Source organism: Bufo bufo, chromosome 5 (assembly GCF_905171765.1).
Source record: "Bufo bufo chromosome 5, aBufBuf1.1, whole genome shotgun sequence".
Taxonomy (NCBI): domain Eukaryota; kingdom Metazoa; phylum Chordata; class Amphibia; order Anura; family Bufonidae; genus Bufo; species Bufo bufo.
In genome coordinates, this window is record NC_053393.1 from 116,317,275 (window position 1) to 116,339,184 (window position 21,910).

At 44.6% G+C, this 21,910-nt stretch overlaps 1 protein-coding gene across 1 annotated transcript; it reads left to right on the forward strand.

Annotated features, from left to right (window-relative positions):
• Positions 1 to 4,085: 4,085 nt before the first annotated feature.
• Positions 4,086 to 21,224, forward strand: VCPIP1 (valosin containing protein interacting protein 1). Its single transcript, XM_040433223.1, has 3 exons — positions 4,086 to 6,857; positions 16,592 to 16,678; positions 16,890 to 21,224. The coding sequence occupies exons 1-3, from the start codon at positions 4,214 to 4,216 to the stop codon at positions 17,723 to 17,725; spliced, it is 3,567 nt and encodes a 1,188-aa protein (XP_040289157.1). The 5' UTR covers positions 4,086 to 4,213; the 3' UTR covers positions 17,726 to 21,224.
• Positions 21,225 to 21,910: the final 686 nt, after the last annotated feature.

The following is a 21,910-nucleotide window of genomic DNA, read 5'->3' on the forward strand; positions in this document are numbered from 1 at the left end:
AGTTTTTTCAGTTTTTGGGCGATTATCTTAAGTAGGGTCTCATTTTTTGCGGGATGAGATGACGGTTTGATTGGCACTATTTTGGGGTGCAGATGACTTTTTGATCGCTTGCTATTACACTTTTTGTGACATAAGATGACAAAAAATTGCTTTTTTTTTACACCGTTTTTATTTTTATTTTTTTACGGTGGTCATCTGAGGGGTTAGGTCATGTGATATTTTTATAGAGCCGGTCGATACGGACGCGGAGATACCTAATATGTATACTTTTTTTTTATTTATGTAAGTTTTACACAATGATTTCATTTTTGAAACAAACAAAAACATGTTTTTGTGTTTCCATAGTCTAAGAGCCATAGTTTTTTCAGTTTTTGGGCGATTATCTTGGGTAGGGTATGATTTTAGCGGAATGAGATGACCGTTTGATTGTTACAATTTTGGCGTACATGCGACTTTTTTGATCACTTTTATTACCTTTTTTGGGAAGAAAGGTGGGCAAAATTTCAATTTCATCATAGTTTTTTATTTTTATGGCGTTCACCGTTCGGTTAAAGTAACATGACAGTTTTATAGATCAGGTCGTTACGGACGCGGCGATACCAAACATGTGTAGGGAATTTAATTTTTTTCAATTTTAATCAGTGATAAATGTGTTTTTTGACTTTTACTTTTTTTTCACTTTTTTTTGACACAGACTGACTTGGTTCTTGAAGATCCAGTGGGTCTGATGTCTGTATAAAACAGTACAGTACAATATATAGTGTACTGTACTGTATTTTACTTACACTTTGTCTGAACAGATCTATGCCTTTGGGAACCTTCCCCGTCTGCTCAGTTGTGGCCAGAACTGCGCAGACGGGGAAGGGTAAGGAGGGGGGCTGTCTGGGGCCTCTCTCCTTCTCCATCAGGGGGCTGCAAAGGCACAGCAGCCCCCCAGATGGGAGAGGGAGGGAGCTCCCTGAGCTGTTAACCTTTTCCATACAGCGGTCCGTATGGACCGCGGTATGGAAAGGGTTAAACGGCTGACATCGCATCACAGATGTCAGCCGTTTATATCAGGGTGTCAGCAATGTGCTGACACCCTGGTATACCCACTGTACACTAGCAATTATTCAAGGGGAGGCGGGCGGGGGATCGCGATCCCGCCTGCCGCACCACCCGCAACCCTCCCCCTGCACCTCCCGCCGCCATAAAATCATTCGGGGGTGCAGGGGGGGCTGAATAAAACTATATTTTAGGCATATAAAGTTTCTGATCAGAAACTGCTGAAAGCACAACAAACCGCAGGTCTGAATTGACCTGCGGTTTGTTGCGATCGCCGACATGGGGGGGTCAAGGGACCCCCCCGCGCATTTAGCCGAGGTGCCTGCTCAATGATTTGAGCAGGCACCTTGTTCTGATCACAGCCGGCCGGGCGGCAGTGATCGGAACAACACATGACGTACCGGTACGTCATGTGTCCTTAAGTACCAGGACATCATGACGTATCGGTACGTCATGTGTCCTGAAGAGGTTAAAACAGGCATGTCAGGAGTGGTGAAAGGTTCTCTTTAACCCTTAGGATACCAGAGGTTTTTTCGTTTTTGCATTTTAATTTTTCTTCCCTATCTTCCTTGAGCCATAACTTTTTTATATTTCCGTTCACATAGCTGTATGAGGGCTTATTTTATGGCATACAGTGTAGTGGGAAGCGGTAAAAAAATTCCAAATGGGGTGGAATTGAAAAACACGGGAAGCGGTAAAAAAATTCCAAATGGGGTGGAATTGAAAAACACCACAATTCCTCCACCATTTTCCGGGTTTTGTTCCCACGGCGTGCTGTTTGCGGCAAAACTGATCCATGCCCTTCATTCTCTGGGTCAGTACGATTACAACGATACCCCATATGTATAGGTTTTTTATGTCTAAATAGTGTAAAGATTAAATTACATTTTGAAAAAAATTCTTTTTTTCCATCACCATATTCTAACACCCATAACTTTTTACTACTGAGCTGTCTGGGGGCAAATTTTTTTGCAGGACAATCTGTAGTCTTTATTGATACCATTTTGGGGTGTGTGTGACTTTTTGATCACCTTTTATTACATTTTTTTAGGTAAGAGAAGCAAGGAAAAACATGGCAAATTGGCCATTTTGACCCTTTTTTTCCGTTATGCAGTTTTCAATATTGGAAAAATATTTTTATATTTTAATAATACGGGCGTTTACGGTCGCAGTGATACCCATGATGGGCTGCCACTGAGGAAGGGGTAAGAGGTCCCCGAAACGCGTCTGGCGTGAAACGCTGAGAACTCCCACCGGACTAAATAAAGAGGCCTCCATATGGACGACCATATAATCTATTAAAGAGTTTCAAATGACTGGAGCGCTGCAAATGGAATAATAACTTTCTTATCCAACCTTCGGCATCAGTTCCCGCGATATCTCGCTGTGAGACACAAGTCAGAATCCCGTCACAGACCACGTGACACGCCGGCGTCTGTTTGAACAACTTGGGATAATGTACACAGCAGCGACTCCATTACCAGGTATGTAATGCCGTAACCTCGGATACATTACACTGCTACCTACCTAGGAGAAGGTAAGACCCATGCACATTTTCTTATATAGTGCAAACTAGCACTTTGCTTGCCATCACTTGCAGTAATTGGGTCCGGACATTTAGCAGCAACAAAAATATAGGACTCCTTACCCCCACTAAGGATTTTTGTTTGCAAGTCGTCAGTCATAAATATATGATCAAACAGCATCTATCCATTCAAATCAAATGCACTTTATATCTACTAATAATATAAAGACTTGTTCAAGATTTTGTTTGGAAAGAACCTTTATTCATCTTCATAAGGAATTTTTATAATTTTGCACTTTGATTGTCCTATCCAAACCATAGACCTTATATATCGACTATCACAAGGCTTTATGATTTTTTGTTATCATTTATGTATTTTTTGTGATTTTATTGTGATTTTTTATTGAGTTTTATTCTCTTGGATATTAAAATAGTGTGATCACTATATATTTATCGTATATTCTTAATTTGTACCCACACATAAAGAGTGCCAGTCAGTACTATTTATTTATTCCATGATGTTTATATTTTTTGTTATTTAGGTATTTCTTTTTTTATTATACGGAAAGGGGGGTTATTTAAACTTTTATATATATATATATTTTTTTTATATATTTTGAAAGTTTTTTTGAACCTGTCTATTGCTAATTTCTTGTGTTGGCCTAAATAAGAATTGCAATTTCAATGCTGTAAGCCTCTTCTGCAAGGCTGAGCGCATTCAAATCAATTAGCGGCATCCTCACTGGCCACAGAGGATGCCGGTAACGCCCACGGAAGCTCCAGCGTCCGGGTTTTTGACCATTTAGATCCCGTGATCTCACTTGATCATGGCCTCTAAAGGCTTTAATTACTGCAATCCGCATTATTGCCGGTCGCGGCAATTAGTCGCAGGTCTATGCTGTCGCAGGACCTGCCGTCCATAACGCCCGCTGCACGTGCGAGCCGGCGCCATGTTTGCCTATCACTCCAGTAGCGAAAGGGTTAAAGGGGTTGGCCCATCTTACACATTGGTGGCATATCGGACCCACACCTATCTCTAGAACAGGGAATGCTCTCTGTTTACTTCTATGGAAGTTCTGAAAAGGGCCAAGCCCTTGATGGCTGCAGGCAGTTTTATCATGTGAAGGGAATATGGAGGAGATGTAATAATGTACTCTAGTGACGAGGTGCCAGACAGTGTGAGGGCCACACCAGACAGCCAGCACCTGTACATGACACAGCCTAACCAAGCAAAAAAACAAACAAAAAAAAACCTAACAGGAAGTCCCGGCTCCTCCCCCAGCTGTCACCCAGCTCCTCCATAACCTATGAGAATCAGCACATTGCCTACACATCCACAGGCAGCGACTTGTCGCCACTTCCGGGTGTCCTTCGCAATGCATCCTGGACGTTGTATTTCCCCGGCTCTGCAGTACCTTAGCGTAAAGCGGTTCTTAAAACTACAACTACAGTGAGTCTTAGGCTGTAGAATGGGCGTGGTTTAGGGAAAAGGGGGCCGTTACGCCTGTCAACGGCCTCGGAAACAGCAAGGGGCGGAGCAGCAGCTGGCGGAGAGCGGGGGTTGTGCTTCCGCATTGGAGACCGTTGCTGCTGGTGGCCGGGCGCGGGAGGATGAGCAAGCGGTGAGCGCAGCAGTGTGCAGCCATGTCTCAGCAGCCTCCTCAGTCCCCGGCACAGGCGCAGCAGAGGAGGAGGGACCGCCGCATCTTTTCAGGGACCTGTCCGGACCCTAAGTGCAGGGCCCGGCTCTTCTTTCCGGCTCAGGGGTCTGCCAGTATCGAGTGCACCGACTGCGGCCAGAGACATGAGCAGAGACAGCTGCTGGAGGTGGAGGAAATCACCGAGCCGGACGTGGTGCTCCACAACCTGCTGAGGAACGCCCTGCTGGGGGTGGCTGGGACCCCCAGGAGGAACACGGACATGGTGAAAGTCATGGGGCTCTCTAACTATCACTGCAAGCTGCTGTCCCCCATCCTGGCCCGCTATGGCATGGACAAGCAGACTGGCAAGGCCAAGCTGCTGAGGGACATGAACCAGGGGGACGTGTTTGACTGCTCGCTGCTGGGGGACAGGGCCTTCCTGATTGAGTCCGAGCACGTAGACACGGTGGGCTATGGGAAGGACCGCTCGGGTAGCCTGCTGTACCTTCACGACACCTTGGAGGACATCAAGAAGGCCAACAGCAACCAAGAGTGCTTCATACCTGTGCATGTTGATGGGGATGGGCACTGCTTGGTGCACGCTGTGTCTCGGGCGCTGGTGGGTAGAGAGCTTTTTTGGCACGCTTTACGGGAGAACCTAAAAAAGCATCTGAAAGAAAACCTGGACAGATACAAAGCCCTCTTCCATGACTTCATCGACGTGGCGGAGTGGGAAGACATCATCAATGAGTGCGATCCGTGGTTCGTCCCGCCAGAAGGCGTTCCTCTAGGTCTGCGTAATATTCACATATTCGGACTCGCCAATGTTCTTCATCGGCCCATTATATTGCTGGATTCCTTAAGCGGCATGAGAAGTTCGGGGGATTATTCGGCTACTTTCCTTCCCGGATTGATACCGGTGGAAAACTGTAAAGGTAAAGATGGACAGCTCAATAAACCAATCTGCATTGCCTGGAGCAGCTCAGGACGCAATCATTACATCCCTTTGGTTGGTATCAAAGGCGGTCCCTTGCCAAAATTACCCTTGAAATTACTTCCCAAAGCATGGGGGGTGCCACAAGATTTGATCCGAAAGTACGTCAAGTTGGAGGAGGACGGTAGTTGTGTTATCGGAGGAGACCGGAGTCTACAAGACAAGTATCTGCTACGACTGGTGGCTGCTATGGAAGAGGTGTTCATGGACAAGCATGGCATCCACCCCAGTTTGGTCGCTGACGTGCACCAGTACTTTTACAGACGGACTGGAGTCATTGGCATTCAGCCTGAAGAAGTTACTGCTGCCGCTAAGAAGGCAGTGCTGGAAAATCGCCTTTACAAATGCCTTATATGTGGGGCACTGTCAGAACTTCTGGTTCCTCCAGAGTGGTTGGCCCCTGGTGGCAAGCTCTATAACCTGGCAAAGTCAACACACGGTCAGTTGAAGCCAGATAAGAATTACAGCTTTCCCCTCAATAACATTGTCTGTTCATATGACGCAGTAAGCGATATTTTAGTACCTGACTTTACGTTGAGCAATTTGACCAGTTGTAATTGGTGTCGGGGGAACAACGTTCGCAGAGTGAGGAGCGATTCATCCATTGTGTATCTGGATGGAGACAGAACTAACACTAGGTCTTACGGGGGCAAATGTGGTTGTGGCTTTAAACATTACTGGGATGGTAAGGAATATGACAACTTACCCGAAGCCTTCCCTATAACACTAGAGTGGGGTGGAAGAGTAGTGAGGGAAACGGTCTACTGGTTCCAGTATGAAAGTGACACCAGTCTGAATAGTAACGTCTATGATGTTGCCATGAAACTAGTCACTAAGCACTTCCCAGGGGAGTTCGGCAGTGAAATTCTTGTACAGAAGGTCGTCAACACAATATTACATCAGACAGCCAAAAAGAATCCTGATGACTACACCCCGGTATCCATAGATGGAGCTCACGTCCAACGAGTGGAAGATATTAAACCAGAACAGGACTCGGACTCTCATTTACCAACAAAAATCATTCTGACTGGCCAAAAAGCCAAAACGTTGCACAAGGAAGAGTTAAACATGAGCAAAACCGAAAGGAAGATTCAACAAAACATCACAGAGCAAGCGTCCGTAATGCAGAAACGCAAATCCGACAAGATTAAACAGGAAGAGAAAGGGAACGTGAGATCTTCCTCTCCTGGCACGGTCAGAGATGGTCCTTCATCAGGGCCTTCAACACCCACAAAAACGCCTTACTCCCCGACATCCTCCAAAGAAAAGAAAATCCGCATAACCACCAATGATGGCCGCCAGGCAATGCTTACCTTAAAGTTCTCCACGACGTTCTCTGAGCTGCAGGACGGAATAGCTAAAGAGTTGGATATTCCTCCTTACTTACAGAGTATTCGCTATGGATTTCCTCCTAAAGAGCTGCTACCACCCAAGGATGGTATGGAGAATGAACCTGTACCCTTACAACATGGAGACCGAGTGACGGTAGAAATTTTAAAGGCCAAAGAAAAACCTGTCCAGCACACGTCTGCTCACTCGGCCCATGCAGTCACAGAGGAGGATTCTGCTGTGTCTGTGAAGTCGGTTTCCAAGGAGCTTCAAGACCAGATTGATAAGGAGATGTACTCCTTGTGTTTGCTGGCCACCCTCATGGGTAAGGAAACGCACTATCTACACACTTTACATGATTTAAAGGCAACCTGTCACCGGGATTTTGTGTATAGAGCTGAGGACATGGGTTGCTAGATGGCCGCTAGCACATCCGCAATATCCAGTCCCCATAGCTCTGTGTGGTTTTATTGTGTAAAAAAAATTATGATTTTATACATATGCAAATTAACCTGAGATGAGTCCTGTCCCTGACTCATCTCACATACAGGACTTATCACAGGTTAATTTGCATATGTATCAAATCGCCTTTTTTACACAGTAAAAGCACACAGAGCTATGGGGACTGGGTATTGCGGATGTGCTAGCGGCCATCCAGCAACCCATGTCCTCAGCTCTATACCCAAAATCCAGGTGACACGTTCCCTTTAAAACAGTTTGTCCACAATCTTCTTTAGTATTAGACTTCTTTCACATGTCCGTGATCCATGACAAGATGGTCAGAGGTTCATCTGTGAAGAATCGGCCCCATAGAAGTGATTGAAGCCAAGCTGCGATACCAAGCACAGCCGCTATACAATGTACGACGCTGTGCTTAGTGAGCACGGAAAATGCTGCGGTACTACTGTGAGCGTTGGTGTCTTCTCAAACAGTGGATCGGTGGGGGTCCCGGGTGTTGGACCCCCACTTAGCAGATGCTGATGACCTATCCTGAGGATAGGTCATCAGTATTAAATTCTCTGAAACCCCTTTTAAACATTTTCAGTCATATTCCCTGGGTAATTTATGTATTTGCAGAGCAGCAGGTTTTGTTTGCATTGAATCCCATCATCTGATGGCTTATGTGAATCCCTTATCTGTGATTTCCTGAAGCTCATGAACACTTATTTGAGCCATATTCAGTGTGACCATAATCGAGCTGTAATGAGTATTTATGAGCTGTCAAAAGTTCAAAGAACAGGGCTCCAGACTAAGCAGGTAGCTCCAGGTAAATAGACACTGAGCTCTAAATTAACCCCGTAGTGCAAGAACTGCTGGAAATTTTTAATCAAGACCAATTGAAAAAAGTAGTTAAATGATTTTTAGCTAAAAATGAGTAGAATGCAATAATAAACAAAATTGACCCAAAAGTGTCCATAGCCTTTAAAAGAGTTTTCCGAGATTTTTATACCGATGACTTAGGCTACTTTCACACTTGCGGCAGAGGAATCTGTCAGGAAGTTCCGTCGCCGGAACTGCCTGCCGGATCCGGCAAAACGCATGCAAACTAATTGCATTTTAAGTCGGATCAGGATCCTGATCTGTCTCAAAAATGCATTGCAGGAACGGATCCAGAAGGACGGATCCAGCACTAATAGATTTCTATGGAAATAAATGCAGGATCCGGCATTCAAGCAAGTCTTTTGGCTGGAGATAAAACCGTAGCATGCTGCGGTTTTATCTATCTTTTTCCTGATCATTCAAAAAGACTGAACTGAAGACATCCTGATGCACCCTGAACGGATTACTCTCCATTCAGAATGCATGGGGATAAAACTGATCAGTTATTTTCCGGTATTGAGCCCCTAGGACGGAAGTCTATGCCGGAAAAGAAAACTGCGAATGTGAAAGTACCCTTATCCTCAGGACAGGTCATCAGTATATGTTCTGTGGGTGTTGAACACCCAGGGACCCTGCTGACCAGCTCTTTGAGGAGGCACCGGGGCTTGCAGCCTTCTCCATGCTTACCGACCACAGCGTCGAAACATTATATAGCGGTCGTGCTTGGTATCGCGCTCAGCCTCATTCAGTTCTATGGGGCTGAGCTGCTCCTAGGCCATGTGACCGATGATTCAGCTGATTGGTGGGGGTCCCCAGTGTTAGACCCCCACTGATCTGATACTGATGACCTGGAACCTCTAAGTTCCAGAGTATATTCTAGAAACGCTCCATTAAAACCACAGATCAAGCATAGATGGCATCTGTATTGTGTGACCCATAGACTATAATGTGAGTGAGGGATCTGTGATGTCACCATGCTTCTGTGACGTCACCATGGGTCCGTGGGGATACCTCTGATGTGTGACTACACACATGAAAGTCAGTGGGTATGTGTGCCGTCTGAGACCATGGACCCCATACATCCGTGATTCACAGATGCTTGAAAGAGGCCTTTCTTGTACTTGGGCACCCATCTTCTCACCTAGCGCCCCCCCCCCCCCCCCCTCCTTATTTTCCCTGGCTTCAGATCAGAGCTCCTTCGCCAGTCACATCCTTGGTTCCTGGATAAGTGCATGAGTTTGCTTCTTGGCTCTTGCTTTATTTTGGGAAGGTACATTTCCTCTTAAGTGCCTTGATGTGGGATGCAGGAGCTGCTCCGTGCTTGCGGCAGACATTGTGCCCACTGGATGTTGCCGTCAGTACTCGTTACTGGTTCTATATTACTTATGAACAGAAGTCTGTATAGGATGTCTCCAATGAAGAGTTATTTGCTGGCTTTCACAAATACATGCTCTTTGTATAATGAAAAGGAATTCCCGTATACTTTCTGTATTAGTTTTAAAATCTCTGCTTGCTGTCATTCAATAGAAATTTTCCATGTTTACTTCCAGTAGATAAAAATCTGTCCTGGTCATGCGATGGACCCACAGGTACAAGACTGGGTGCAGTTGGGCTCTCTATACTCAGCCTTTGAGACCACCGTTGGACGTTTGCGCTCAAGATGCATATGAGGTCACGCCCCTTCCATGCAACACTTCAACCCTTTCCGTTAAACCCCGCACCCCTTTACAAGCCGATCAGAAAAAAGTGCAGGAACCCTAGTTGCGATACAGAGGGGTCATTTTAATTTGCGCCACTTTTTACACAAATTGTAGATGCAGAAACCTTAGTAAATGTGGACCTGTGTGTCCATCTCGTGACCAGGACATATTTCTATCCCCAGGGATCAAACAGCGAGTGTAAATATTAAATGACAGCAAGCAGAGATCAGCAGGGGCCTGTGAAGTGATATAAACAGGTAACAGGTTGTGCCTTTCTTACAGTTTTCTGTGTATCTGATACTGAAAAAAACAAAGCTTGATGATATATGCTAATAGCTTGCAAGTGCCCAGGGGCGTTCCCCTATTGATGCCAGTGCCCATGCCCTCCAAAAACTGCTGCTGATCCCTCCTCCCATGTTTCACTGTCCTTAGGTCACTGATTCTGCTCCCTGAAATCCCGCGCCAGCTCGCTTCACTGCCGGGCGCAGGCATGCGCAGTCAGTTTACTGATGCAGCGGCACACAGTGGGCAGCGTATGGCGCATGCAAGGGACCAGCAGTGGTCGGTGACGTAAGGACGCTGGGCTGTCATAAAGTGAGGCATGGGAGGCGGGAACAACCGCAGAGGGCATGGGCACTTACATCAATGGGGAACGCCCCTGGGCACTTGCAATTCATTAGCATATATCATCCAAACAGTAAGAAAGGTGCGATCTGTTACCTGTTTATATAACCTACAGGGCAGTGATGATGTACAGTACAGACCAAAAGTTTGGACACAACTTCTCATTCAAAGAGTTTTCTTTATTTTCATGACTATGAAGGCATCAAAACTATGAATTAACACATGTGGAATAATATACATAACAAACAAGTGTGAAACAACTGAAAATATGTCATATTCTAGGTTCTTCAAAGTAGCCACCTTTTGCTTTGATTACTGCTTTGCACACTCTTGGCATTCTCTTGATGAGCTTCAAGAGGTAGTTCCCTGAAATGGTCTTCCAACAGTCTTGAAGGAGTTCCCAGAGATGCTTAGCACTTGTTGGCCCTTTTGCCTTCACTCTGCGGTCCAGCTCACCCCAAACCATCTCGATTGGGTTCAGGTCCGGTGACTGTGGAGGCCAGGTCATCTGGCACAGCACCCCATCACTCTCGTTCATGGTCAAATAGCCCTTACTTTCAAAGTTTTCCCAATTTTTCGGCTGACTGACTGATCTTCATTTCTTAAAGTAATGATGGCCACTCGTTTTTCTTTACTTAGCTGCTTTTTTCTTGCCATAATACAAATTCTAACAGTCTATTCAGTTGGACTATCAGCTGTGTATCCACCTGACTTCTCCTCAACGCAACTGATGGTCCCAACCCCATTTATAAGGCAAGAAATCCCACTTATTAAACCTGACAGGGCACACCTGTGAAGTGAAAACCATTTCAGGGGACTACCTCTTGAAGCTCATCAAGAGAATGCCAAGAGTGTGCAAAGCAGTAATCAAAGCAAAAGGTAGCTACTTTGAAGAACCTAGAATATGACATATTTCCAGTTGTTTCACACTTGTTTGTTATGTATATAATTCCACGTGTTAATTCATAGTTTTGATGCCTTCAGTGTGAATCTACAATTTTCATAGTCATGAAAATAAAGAAAACTCTTTGAATGAGAAGGTGTGTCCAAACTTTTGGTCTGTACTGTATGTGTACTGTAGGTGACAAACTCCCTAATAGTTAATGTCATGCAGAGCCTTTCAATAAAAAAACGTAGTGACAGGACAATGGTCTAATTAAAGGGGTTATCCCATCTTAGACAATGGGGGCATATCGCCCATTGTCTGATAGGTGCAGGTCCCACCTCTGGGACTCGCACCTACAAGGAGAACGGAGTGGAGAAACTTGAGGAGGGCACACTGCGCATGCGCAGCCGCCCTCCATTCATTTCTATGGAGCCGCCGAAAATAGCAGAGCGCTGGCTTGGCTATTTCCGTCGGCCCCATATAAATTAATGGGAGCGGTGGCCGCGCATGCGCGGTGCGCTCCCATTCACTTCAATGGGAGAGGCGGGGAGCTGTGCCTGGTGGTGGATGGACCCCGGGAAACCCAGGGTCCTCCAGCCACAACTCTCCCCGGCTCCGTTCTCTTTGTAGGTGCGGGTCTCGGAGGTGGGACCCGCACCTATCAGACAATGGGGGCATATCCTAGCGATATGCCCCCATTATCTAAGATGGGATAACCCCTTTAATAGACTGTTTTCCTTTACAAAAACTCATCAGACCCCCTGCCATCAGTCCCCAACACCCTTCGTTCCCCCCTGTGCCATCAGCTCCGCCCAGTGCCTTCAGCTCTCCCCCACGCCAGTGCCTTCAGCTCTCCCCCACGCCAGTGCCTTCAGCTCTCCCCCCTTGTGTCATAGCCTCTGCTTGTGCCCCTTCTCCTGACACCCGGAGTGCACAGTGTCATTGGTTGCTATGAAGCTGTACACTCCGGGTGTCCTGGCCATAGTCGCGACCCACCCCCTCGGTGTCACCAACTTACGTTTCCAGCAGGGGCGCTGCCAACACTCCTTCATTCCGCGCTGCTCTGGGCCTGACGTCACACAGCGCGTCAGGTCACGGCGCACGTACGACAGGAGGTCAGTGCGGGACCATGGATGTGCTGTGGAGTGTCCGGAGGCCCCCTGCTGGAAAAGTGAGTATTCCGAGCGCAGCGGGAGACCATGGAGCGGGAGTAATAGCAAGCAAGCATAAAATTTCGAGGCATCAAGGATTTTTTTGTCGAATTAATCGATTTAATCGAGTACTCGTTGCAGCCCTACATGGTGCGCTATTTTCCTTTTAAATATGATTGAATTTCCAATAGAAGCTCTTGTCCGAACCTCTGATGGAAATGTGGCCTGTCTCAGTCTCTGTTCAAATGGCGGCATGTTTTTCATTTTTACAGGGTATGACAAATCCGTTATGATCTGTCATGACTGATACATTTTTCCCTCAAAGGATCAGGCAGATTTCAGTTTTATTTTTTGTTTGCTGGGTACAATACTGCAGCATGATAATGTAAGTGTGAACAGAGCCTATGGCTACTTTCACATATGCGCCACAGCAATCTAGCAGGCTGTTCTGGTAGAGACGGGCTTGCCGGAGTTCTCTGGATTTGGCGGAGCTGGATAGTGCCACTTGCCTGTCAGAGCTCATTGACTATAATGGGGATCGGCAGGGATCCAGTCAATCTCGTGCACAATGCTGCAGCAGTAACATAGCAGTAACATATGCAAAAAAAATATTTTTTTATGAAAACATGACTGTTTAAGTTTAGCCAGAAATGTTCTTGTAATGGAGCAGGTCATTGAAAGAATGTCTGTTTTATGGTTGTAATCCCATGACACAGGAGAGAACTATGGTGGTCCATTATGAAGCTGGCCCAGGCATGCGCAGAGGCACAGACATGTTCAGTGCGCATGCGCTGGTTAATGCCGTGGCTCACCAGCAGAGGACGGTGAGCTGTGGCGTTTACCGGCACATGTCTGTGCCTCTGTCCGTAGTGGGCAGAGCACTGGCCATGCCTGGGCCCGGCAGTGAAGTATGCAGGCGAGAACTGGAGAAGATGACGTAAGATCATTACAGCGCGGGCCAGAGGACACCGTGGAGAGGGGTTAGGCGTGCTGATCACAGAGGGGCCTGGGCACTTGCAGCCATAACACCGCCCCACGGCACTTGCGAGACCTAATTTGCATAAGTTTATAACCTCAATTTTGCAGCCTGTCTACTTGGGTACTGTTTTATTCATGGGTGTGTGCGCAATAATGGTATATGAGCAGTTTAAAACCTAAAAATCTGGTGACAGACTCCCTTTAATAAAAGGTGGAGAACCGCTTTAAGTATGACTTCTTTGTGTTTCCTGTCTAAGGAAAGTACATGTAGTCTGCGTATTTGAAATGTCACCGGTCTCACGTGTGATATTTCACTCTATGCAGAAGGGTTTCTAATATCTATGGACCCTTGGCTTCATTCTCACATTAGAGCTGTATGTGGCATATGGGTTTCGCTGTAGACGTCCCCGGTGGTTGTTCAGAACTTGTGCAGTCTCTTATCTGCTCTGACAGATGTTAAACTGCGATTATTTCTTGTTGACTCACTTTGGCGCTCTGTGTCACCTTGTTCTTGCCCGTCTTTTGCAGAGTAAGTTTACTTACGTTACAAACTTGAAAACTGTAGTTTGCCAATTTATGCAGCGAATCTCCCCTTTACAATGGGAACGATGAAATCCACAGCCATTTCCGCAGCAAATAGCCAATGTAATTCATGCAGATTTGCAACAAAATCCACATCAGCATTTTTTTTGCTGTATTTTATCTTGCTGCGGGTTCAGCCCGGTATAGGTGTCCTGTGCCGCCAGGTGGAGCTCGTGCCTGGCTGTCCAGTGGTTTTGCAGTTGATAGTGGCCACGCCAACAAAGAAGGGGCTCCCTCTTTCATGCCCCATCCTCCCCTGCAACACAATCATGGGTTGCTGATAATTCCTATGGCATCCAGGGGTCTTATACTGGCTGGCTCTGCCATGTACAGACACTAAAAAGGTCTACTAGGTGGTACGTCACTTGTTGCCATGTCATCTAAAAGAATGTCAGAATTGCGTTATTTCTTTCCTGTTAATTCACTTTCAAAAATGGGAAAAAAGTGATAAAAATATTTATGTATCCAAAAATGGTTTTGATAAGAACAACTTGTCCCACAAAAAGGAACCTTTTAGGGTCCATTCACACGTCCGTAGAATGGGTCCGCATCCGTTCCGCCATTATGGACAGCACACAGTGGGTTGTCCGCATCCGCATTTCCGGAGCGCGCCGCTGATCTTCAGGTCTGGAAAAAAAATAGAGCGTGTCCTATTCTTGTCCGCAATTGCGCGGACAAAAATAGGCATTTCTATGGGGGTGCCGGCCGGGTGTATTGCGAATTCGCAATGCACTATGGACGTCTGAATGGAGCCTTAGGCCCCTTTCACACAAACGATACGGATTGTGTCAGGATGCGTTCAGTGAAACTCACACCATTTTGCAAGCAACTTCAGTCCGTTTTGTATGCAATTGCGTTCAGTGGTTCAGTTTTTTCCACGCGAGTGCAGTCAGTTTTGATGCGTTTTTCACGCGCATGAAAAAACCCGAAGGTTTACAAACCGCATCTCCTGGCAACCATCAGTGAAAAACGCATTACATCCGGATGCAATTAGTTTTTTACTGAATTCCCTTTCATTTCTATGGGGCCAGGCCTGTGTGAAAAAACGCAGAATATAAAAGATGCTGCGATTCTCACACAACGCAGAACTGATGGGTGAAAAAAATGCTCATGTACACAGAATGAATGGGTCAGGATTCAGTGCGGGTGCTATGCTTTTACTTCACGCATTGCACCCGCACGGAAAACTCGCTCGTCTTAAAGGGGCCTTACACAGCTCGGCCAATGAAAAAAGAAGTTATGGCTCCTGGTATGTGCTGCCAATTATTTTTATTTTTTTTTATAAGTCTTTATTATGTAAAAATTGTAAAACACACAAAAAAAATTCTGTAAGTTTGGTGTCATCGTAAGCATACTGATCTGCAGAATAAATTATTTATACCACATGGTGAACACTGGAATTGCTATAATAAATAAATAAATTGTACAATGCATCATATGGACCCCAAATAGTGCTGCAAAGATGCAACTCATGCCACACAATGCAAGTCCCTATACAGCATACGTATCAATGGCAGACTAAAATGAAGGGTATGCCATAATACGGTTTGGGGAAATAACATGATGTAATTACCAACCTCGACTCTTACGCGAACTCACCGATTTTTAAGATTTGGAAAGGGAGTTCTGTTATTTCCCATATCCATTAAGAGTCCCCATAATGACTTTGCTTTTTGCATTTTAATCTGTCCCATAATATCCATTACCTGCCGTCAGGGTTTCGGCGTTACTGCAGTAATTCATTTTGCCTTCCTCTGGCAGTGGAGCACTGAATATATCACAAGTGTCACAGGCAGAGGGGAGTCTGTAAATCTGAGTCTTCTTCCCGATGTCTACTTTGTCATTCCGTAATTCCCTGTTTACATAAAACTATTGGATAGGGTAGAGAACAGTTTCAGGTATTGCATTTTGTGGTCACGCAGTTTATGGTATCACAGACCTTCAGATGATATATAGAAGTAGATTTATGTTTGGGGTATATCATAATGTATAATGCTCATAAAATTGGGTTCTCCAGGACTTACTGATGACCAATCCTTAGGATAGGTCATCAGTAGGAGATCGGCGATGGTCCGACTTCTGGCACCCTCACCAACCAGCTATTTTTCCAAGCTGCTGTGACCAGAACCAGGCCGCAGAACTATACAGTACTGTACCGTGTAGTGGCCGTACTTAATAACTGGAGCACTGCTTCCATTCACTGACTCGTGAAATCAGCTGATTGGGGGGGGTCCGTGGAATTGGTCATCCGCCATTCTGATATTATTGACCTATCCTCAGGACAGGTCACCAATATGTAAGTCCTATAAAACCCTTTAAAGCTCATAATCATTTTATTTTTTTTCTTCAATGGGAGTCTCACCTGAAACATCTGGCGTAAGTCCCACCTCTGAGACCCGCACCTATCTCTAGAACAGGGCTCCCAAAGTGAACAAGCGCACCCCACAAGCATAGCCACTCTCCATTCACTTGTATAGGAGTTCAGAAAGTAGCCTATTTTCAGCAGTCCCCTAGAACTGAATGGAGAACGCTGCACATGCGTGGTGAGCTCTCATTCCTTTTGAGGACTCCATTCTAGAGATGCAAGTCTCACTCCTGGAACCCACACCTATCTGACATCTGTTGGTTTACTCTTCACTCTACCTATTGAGGTGGGTGCAGTGGATTTTTCTAAATGTAGATCTGCCAAATTGTACCAGAAATCCACCAAATTTTGGCACAATTTACGACCATACCTAGATGTACTCACATTAGTAAATTAAAAAATTTCTCTAAGAATGGTGGCACTGATCAACATTTGTGTGCTTTTGTCTTTCAGGAGAAGATGTTTGGTCCTATGCTAAAGGACTGCCTCATCTGTTCCAGCAGGGTGGTGTCTTCTACAACATTATGAAGAAAAACATGGGTAAAGTGAGGTCTTAGTAAAAGGAATTTCAACCTCATACTGTTTTTATTAAAGAGCTTAGAAAAATAAGATGTGTGATAAAACTATGGAAATATTTTTATTAAGTAAAAACATTTTTTTGCATTACCAATCTTTTTTTATTATTATGATATATCTAGTGAGCATAAAGGTAAGAACTTTTTTTTACTTAATATTTTGTTTCTGTTTTTAGGTGTGGTTGATGGAAAACACTGCACATTTCCGTACCTACCTAACAAGACATTTGTTTACAATGCGGCTGAAGACCGGCTAGAACTGTGTGTGGATGCTGCTGGCCATTTTCCTATTGGTCCTGAGGTTGAAGACTTAGTTAAAGAGGCGCTGACTCAAGTGCGTTCAGAAGCATCTTCTAGAAGCAGAGACTCTAGTCCTTCACATGGGCTGATGAAACTAGGCAGTGGTGGTGTAGTGAAGAAGAAGTCTGAGCAACATCACAATGTAACAGTCTTTCAAGGCAAAGGACACTCTCTAGGAACAGCCTCCACAAGTCCAGAACATAACCAGAGAACCAGAGCTACAACCAAGACAAGCTCAACTGCCAATAGCACTGCAACATATTCTGATTCCTCATCATTTATGTCTACATCGAAGGATAGTGAGCTTATTAGAGTAGCTCCCGGAGTAGTCACTATGAGAGATGGTCGCCAACTTGACCCCAATTTAATTGAAGCGCAACGGAAAAAATTGCAAGAAATGGTTTCCTCCATTCAGGCTTCGATGGATAAGCACTTACGGGATCAAAATGCAGAACCATTGTCAGGATCTGATACTCCTCCAAAGAAGGGAGAATGGCTTTCATCAAAGCCCATGGGCAGCCCTTCAAGGGCGAATGTAGACACAACTATGGCACCTGTAGCACCTGCCGGTAATGTTGAGAGCTCTATAGCAACATCATTATCCGTTAGACCTAAAGTCCGGTCTGCAGGTTCTACAGATGTTCCAGAAGAGATGGACAGTCAGGACACAGAAGAAATAGCCAACATAGCTGAGCCTATGGATCATTCATGATTAGTGAAAAGTTTCAATCTCGAGGAACATACATAAAAATATATATAAATATGTAATAAGATGGCTGGGCCACAGTTTGAAATAGTCCTTTAAATAATTCTTGTACATTCAGAAGTCTATTAAATTCTTTTTCGCTGCATGAAAATGTGTGTAATTTGGGGGAATAAAAAGCTTTCCATGGTTATTTTAGCTTTTGGATGATTTAAATAATCGGTCACTGATGGTCTGTGCATTTTTTTTTTCAACAATATTGCTGCCTTTAATGCTGATGGGAATGTCCACTGCTGACTATACGCACATGTCTGAATGTGATGGTGAGAGACTAGAAAAGAGAGGACTGCTGTTCTGTTGACTTGCCATCACTTCACTAGGAGCATCACTCAGGTATGAGGAATGACATTCATGCTTTCTGATGGTGCTTTGAGTTTGTACTGAAAAAAATAATAAATGTTGCCACCATATTAATCTACATCCAGTTGGACTAGAATTTGAGCCCTGAGTTTATCGGTATGTGCTACATTGCCTCTGTAACACCAGATTCTGAAGACTTCCTTTTGTCTTACGTGTTTAGTAATTAGAGCTTTATTATACCTGCGCATAACTAGAGTTTTATGTTAAAGAGTAAAAATAATCCTAATCACACCTTCTTAAAAGCTTGAATCGTAATCCAGAGTGCCTCCATTCGCTCAAGAGGGCCTTTAAAAAAAAAAAAAAAGTCAAAAGCTAGTGTTGAGCGAACGTGTGGCTTCAAGTTCGGCGTACAAGGTTCGGGTTATCTAAAAAATTCCGTTATGAATTCCGCTACCACTGACCATAACTTGTGGTCCGTGGTAGCGGAATCCATAACGGAATTTTTAGATAACCCGAACCTTGTACGCCGAACTTGAAACCACACATTTGCTCAATACTATCAAAAGCTTCTGCTGACCAAAGTGAATGCGTTTAGCGAGGTCATGGGACATTACAATTGTAGTAAAGTTTTGTAAATGTTTTTTTTTTTTTGTATTGTGCCAGGGAGTGTGTGGAAAGGTTTCTGGCCCCTTAATTTATGGTTGGTGGTTACTGTAGAGATGGAATAAAAATATAAATTGTGGGCACATGGGTCACTTATTGAAGTGCTGGATACTTACATAATTACAGCTGGTAGGTGGGACCTCACTGCACATTTCCTTTTAGTCCGGATGTAGCTCATAGTTGATGAAGCAGATTGGTCAAAACAAAAATATACTTCCAATTCTGATCCGTGGCTTGATTAGATGTGGTGTTAGAGTCGTAGCTTTAATAAGAGGTTCTAAAATTCCTACTCGTCACAATACAGCATGGTTGACAAGCTACTTGTTCGCTTTGTTAAAGGGGCTATCCCACAAATATTGTTTATAGGTATGTCTAGCCCATAATTATAAGCCTGTTTTTTATTCACACTTATGCTTGTATCCCTAGATATTTTAGGAGTAATGTTAGCATAGCGCCATCTGCTGTTTCATCAGCCCTTGTGTCCATCTCAGTAAATGCGCTGAGGTGGACACACATGCTCAGTCTTTGCACTCTGTCAGGTGTTAGAGGGATTCCTGCTTCTGAAGCTGCTGCGTCTTCTCTCCTTCTCAGGGCAGATGTTGAGCAAGGACAATTACAATAACAGTGTCTTGGCATCTGCTCTGAGAAGCAGAGAAGACATTGCAGCCTCAGAAGCAGCCACACTACAGATCCCTCACACACCGAAATGTGCAGAGATCAAAACTGGCATGGTCAAAACAGCAGGTGGTGCTATACTAACGTTATCCCTAAAGATCTGGTGATATAAGCTTTTTTTTTTTTTTTTAAGTGTGAACACAGAAAATGTTAATAATTATGGCCTGGATTTAACTTTAAATTATTTTTTGTATAATAACTCCTTTGAGTGAGATCAAATTTCCCCCACCAAAATAAAAGAAATAAAAAAAAAAGGTGCAAATGTTATTAAAAAAAGAAACCGTACTCCTCTCTTCTTTCCCCTGGCGGTCCTCCCAGTTTTTGTTTACAGCCAGCATGTGACCCTTCAGCCAGTTTGTGGTCGCAGTGGCCATGTAATCGTGTACTGGCATCGCTGCTCAGCACTGTGCCATGACGCCAGCTGGAGGCAAAAAGCGGATCCAACAGGAAGGAGACATGCTAATATTTCCTTTATATTTCTCCTTCCTGATGAATCCACTGCTAGCTTTTGCACTAAAGACGGCATAAAAACTGCCACAAGACTGCATGTATGATTCCATTATATTCATTTATCACTTAGCATGTTTCTATAGTTATTTGAGTACAATTTCATGCAAAATTACGTTTATGTACTTTGAAGCAATTTTCTTAGGGGGATTTAGAGATGCACAGTGAAGTTCCAGTATGTAAAAAAAATCTCCACAATTTGGCATTAGAATATATGATAGTGGAATTATTTTCTGCTCTCTGGCAAGTTATGTAGGGTTAGGCTAGTTTCACACTAGCGCTAAACTGTTCCGGCAGGCTGTTTTCCAGTAGAGGAACAGCTTGCCAGAGTTCATCTTATCTGGCATAGCTGGGTACTACCCGACCCCGCCGGAGCTCTCGGCATTAGTGCCGGGATTGAGCCGGACAAAACACCACTAGAAGCAGTGTTTGTCCAGCGAAATCTCGGCACTAATGCCGGAAACAGGCCAGATCCCTGGCGGCACCATTATAGTCAATGGGGCTCCGGCAGTTTCCAGCTATGCCGAATGTGATAAACTCTCGCAGGCTGTTCCTCAACAATTTAGCGCTAGTGTGAAACTAGTTTTAGTTCTAGGCTTTGCTTTTGACATGAGAAATTCTATAAAACTGTAGTTAAAGGGGTTGTCCCAGATTTTGATATTGATGAGCTATCCTCAGGATATCATCTGTTTGAAGAGGTCCTGGAAAACCCCTTTATCGTTAAAATATCTGGTCCTCTAAGGGTCTGGCAAATAATATATAAATGGATATCTAAATGGACTTTTATGACCTATCAACCAGCTGTTTCCATAGCTCTTATTAATGGAGTGTGACTGGATTGGTGAGGGTCTCGACTGAAAAGGTTATGGTGAGAAACCTCTTCTCGTCACTGTAGCAGAGGGGTGATTGTCCTGCTCCGATATCCATCTTCAGTAATATCCGTAACTGGTGAAGACCTCCAGTCAGCCATATTGTCATCCGACCATGTTGTCGGCATGCACAACCAGACAGCAATAAAACAATTCTTTATCCATATTGGGCCACGCTGCTCAGAATTCACCGGAGGTGTTCCTCTTTAGTTTGGATCCATATGCACCTTCAGATATAGGGACACATTGGACGCTCTTTACTCCTTTGTAGATTAACAAAGGGGTCGCACAAATGGTGAAGCACCGTTAACCAGGGACAATTGTAAAAAGTTTATTATACTCACAAACATAGATGAGTTTAAAACATATCATAAAAGATCTTTGTCCTCTTTAGTTCATGCCCGACCCGGGTTTCTCTTGACGCTTCGGCATCAGTGTTCGTCCCCTGACGAAGCGTCAAGCGAAACCCGGGTCGGGCCTGAACTAAAGAAGACAAAGATCTTTAATGATAGGTTTTAAACTCATCTATGTTTGTGAGTATAATAAACTTTTTACAATTGTCCCGGTTGACGGTGCTTCACCATTTGTGCGACCCCTTTGTTAATCCACAGAGTTGCTCAAGGAGTAAAGAGCGTCCGATGTGTCCCTATATCTGAAGGTGCATATGGCTCCAAACTAAAGAGGAACACCTCCGGTAAATTCTGAGCAGCGCGGTCCGATACCGATAAAGACTTGCCTGTGTGAACTTTACTCACTTCACTATAGGACCTGCAGCGCACAGATGACAGGCAACGTATTGGAGACTGTTTAGTATAAAAAAAATGTCTGCTCCATCATAGGAGCAGAACTGAAAATAAGTACTGGATCTGCGGTAGAAACCCGGGGCTAACCCTCTGATTTAAAGCCATGGGTTTTCAGTTTGAACTGTTGCAGGTCCACACACGGATTAGCCCCACTCAAAATATCCACTGCCATATAAACGGCAACACGGATTCCCATTGCAAACAATGGGACACGTGGATTTTGGCATAGACCATGCATTGAAATCTGAGTAAAAATGACCCCGTCTGAAGTTCATACCCAAACTAATTCTTAAAGAATTTTAGGTTAACAAATATGT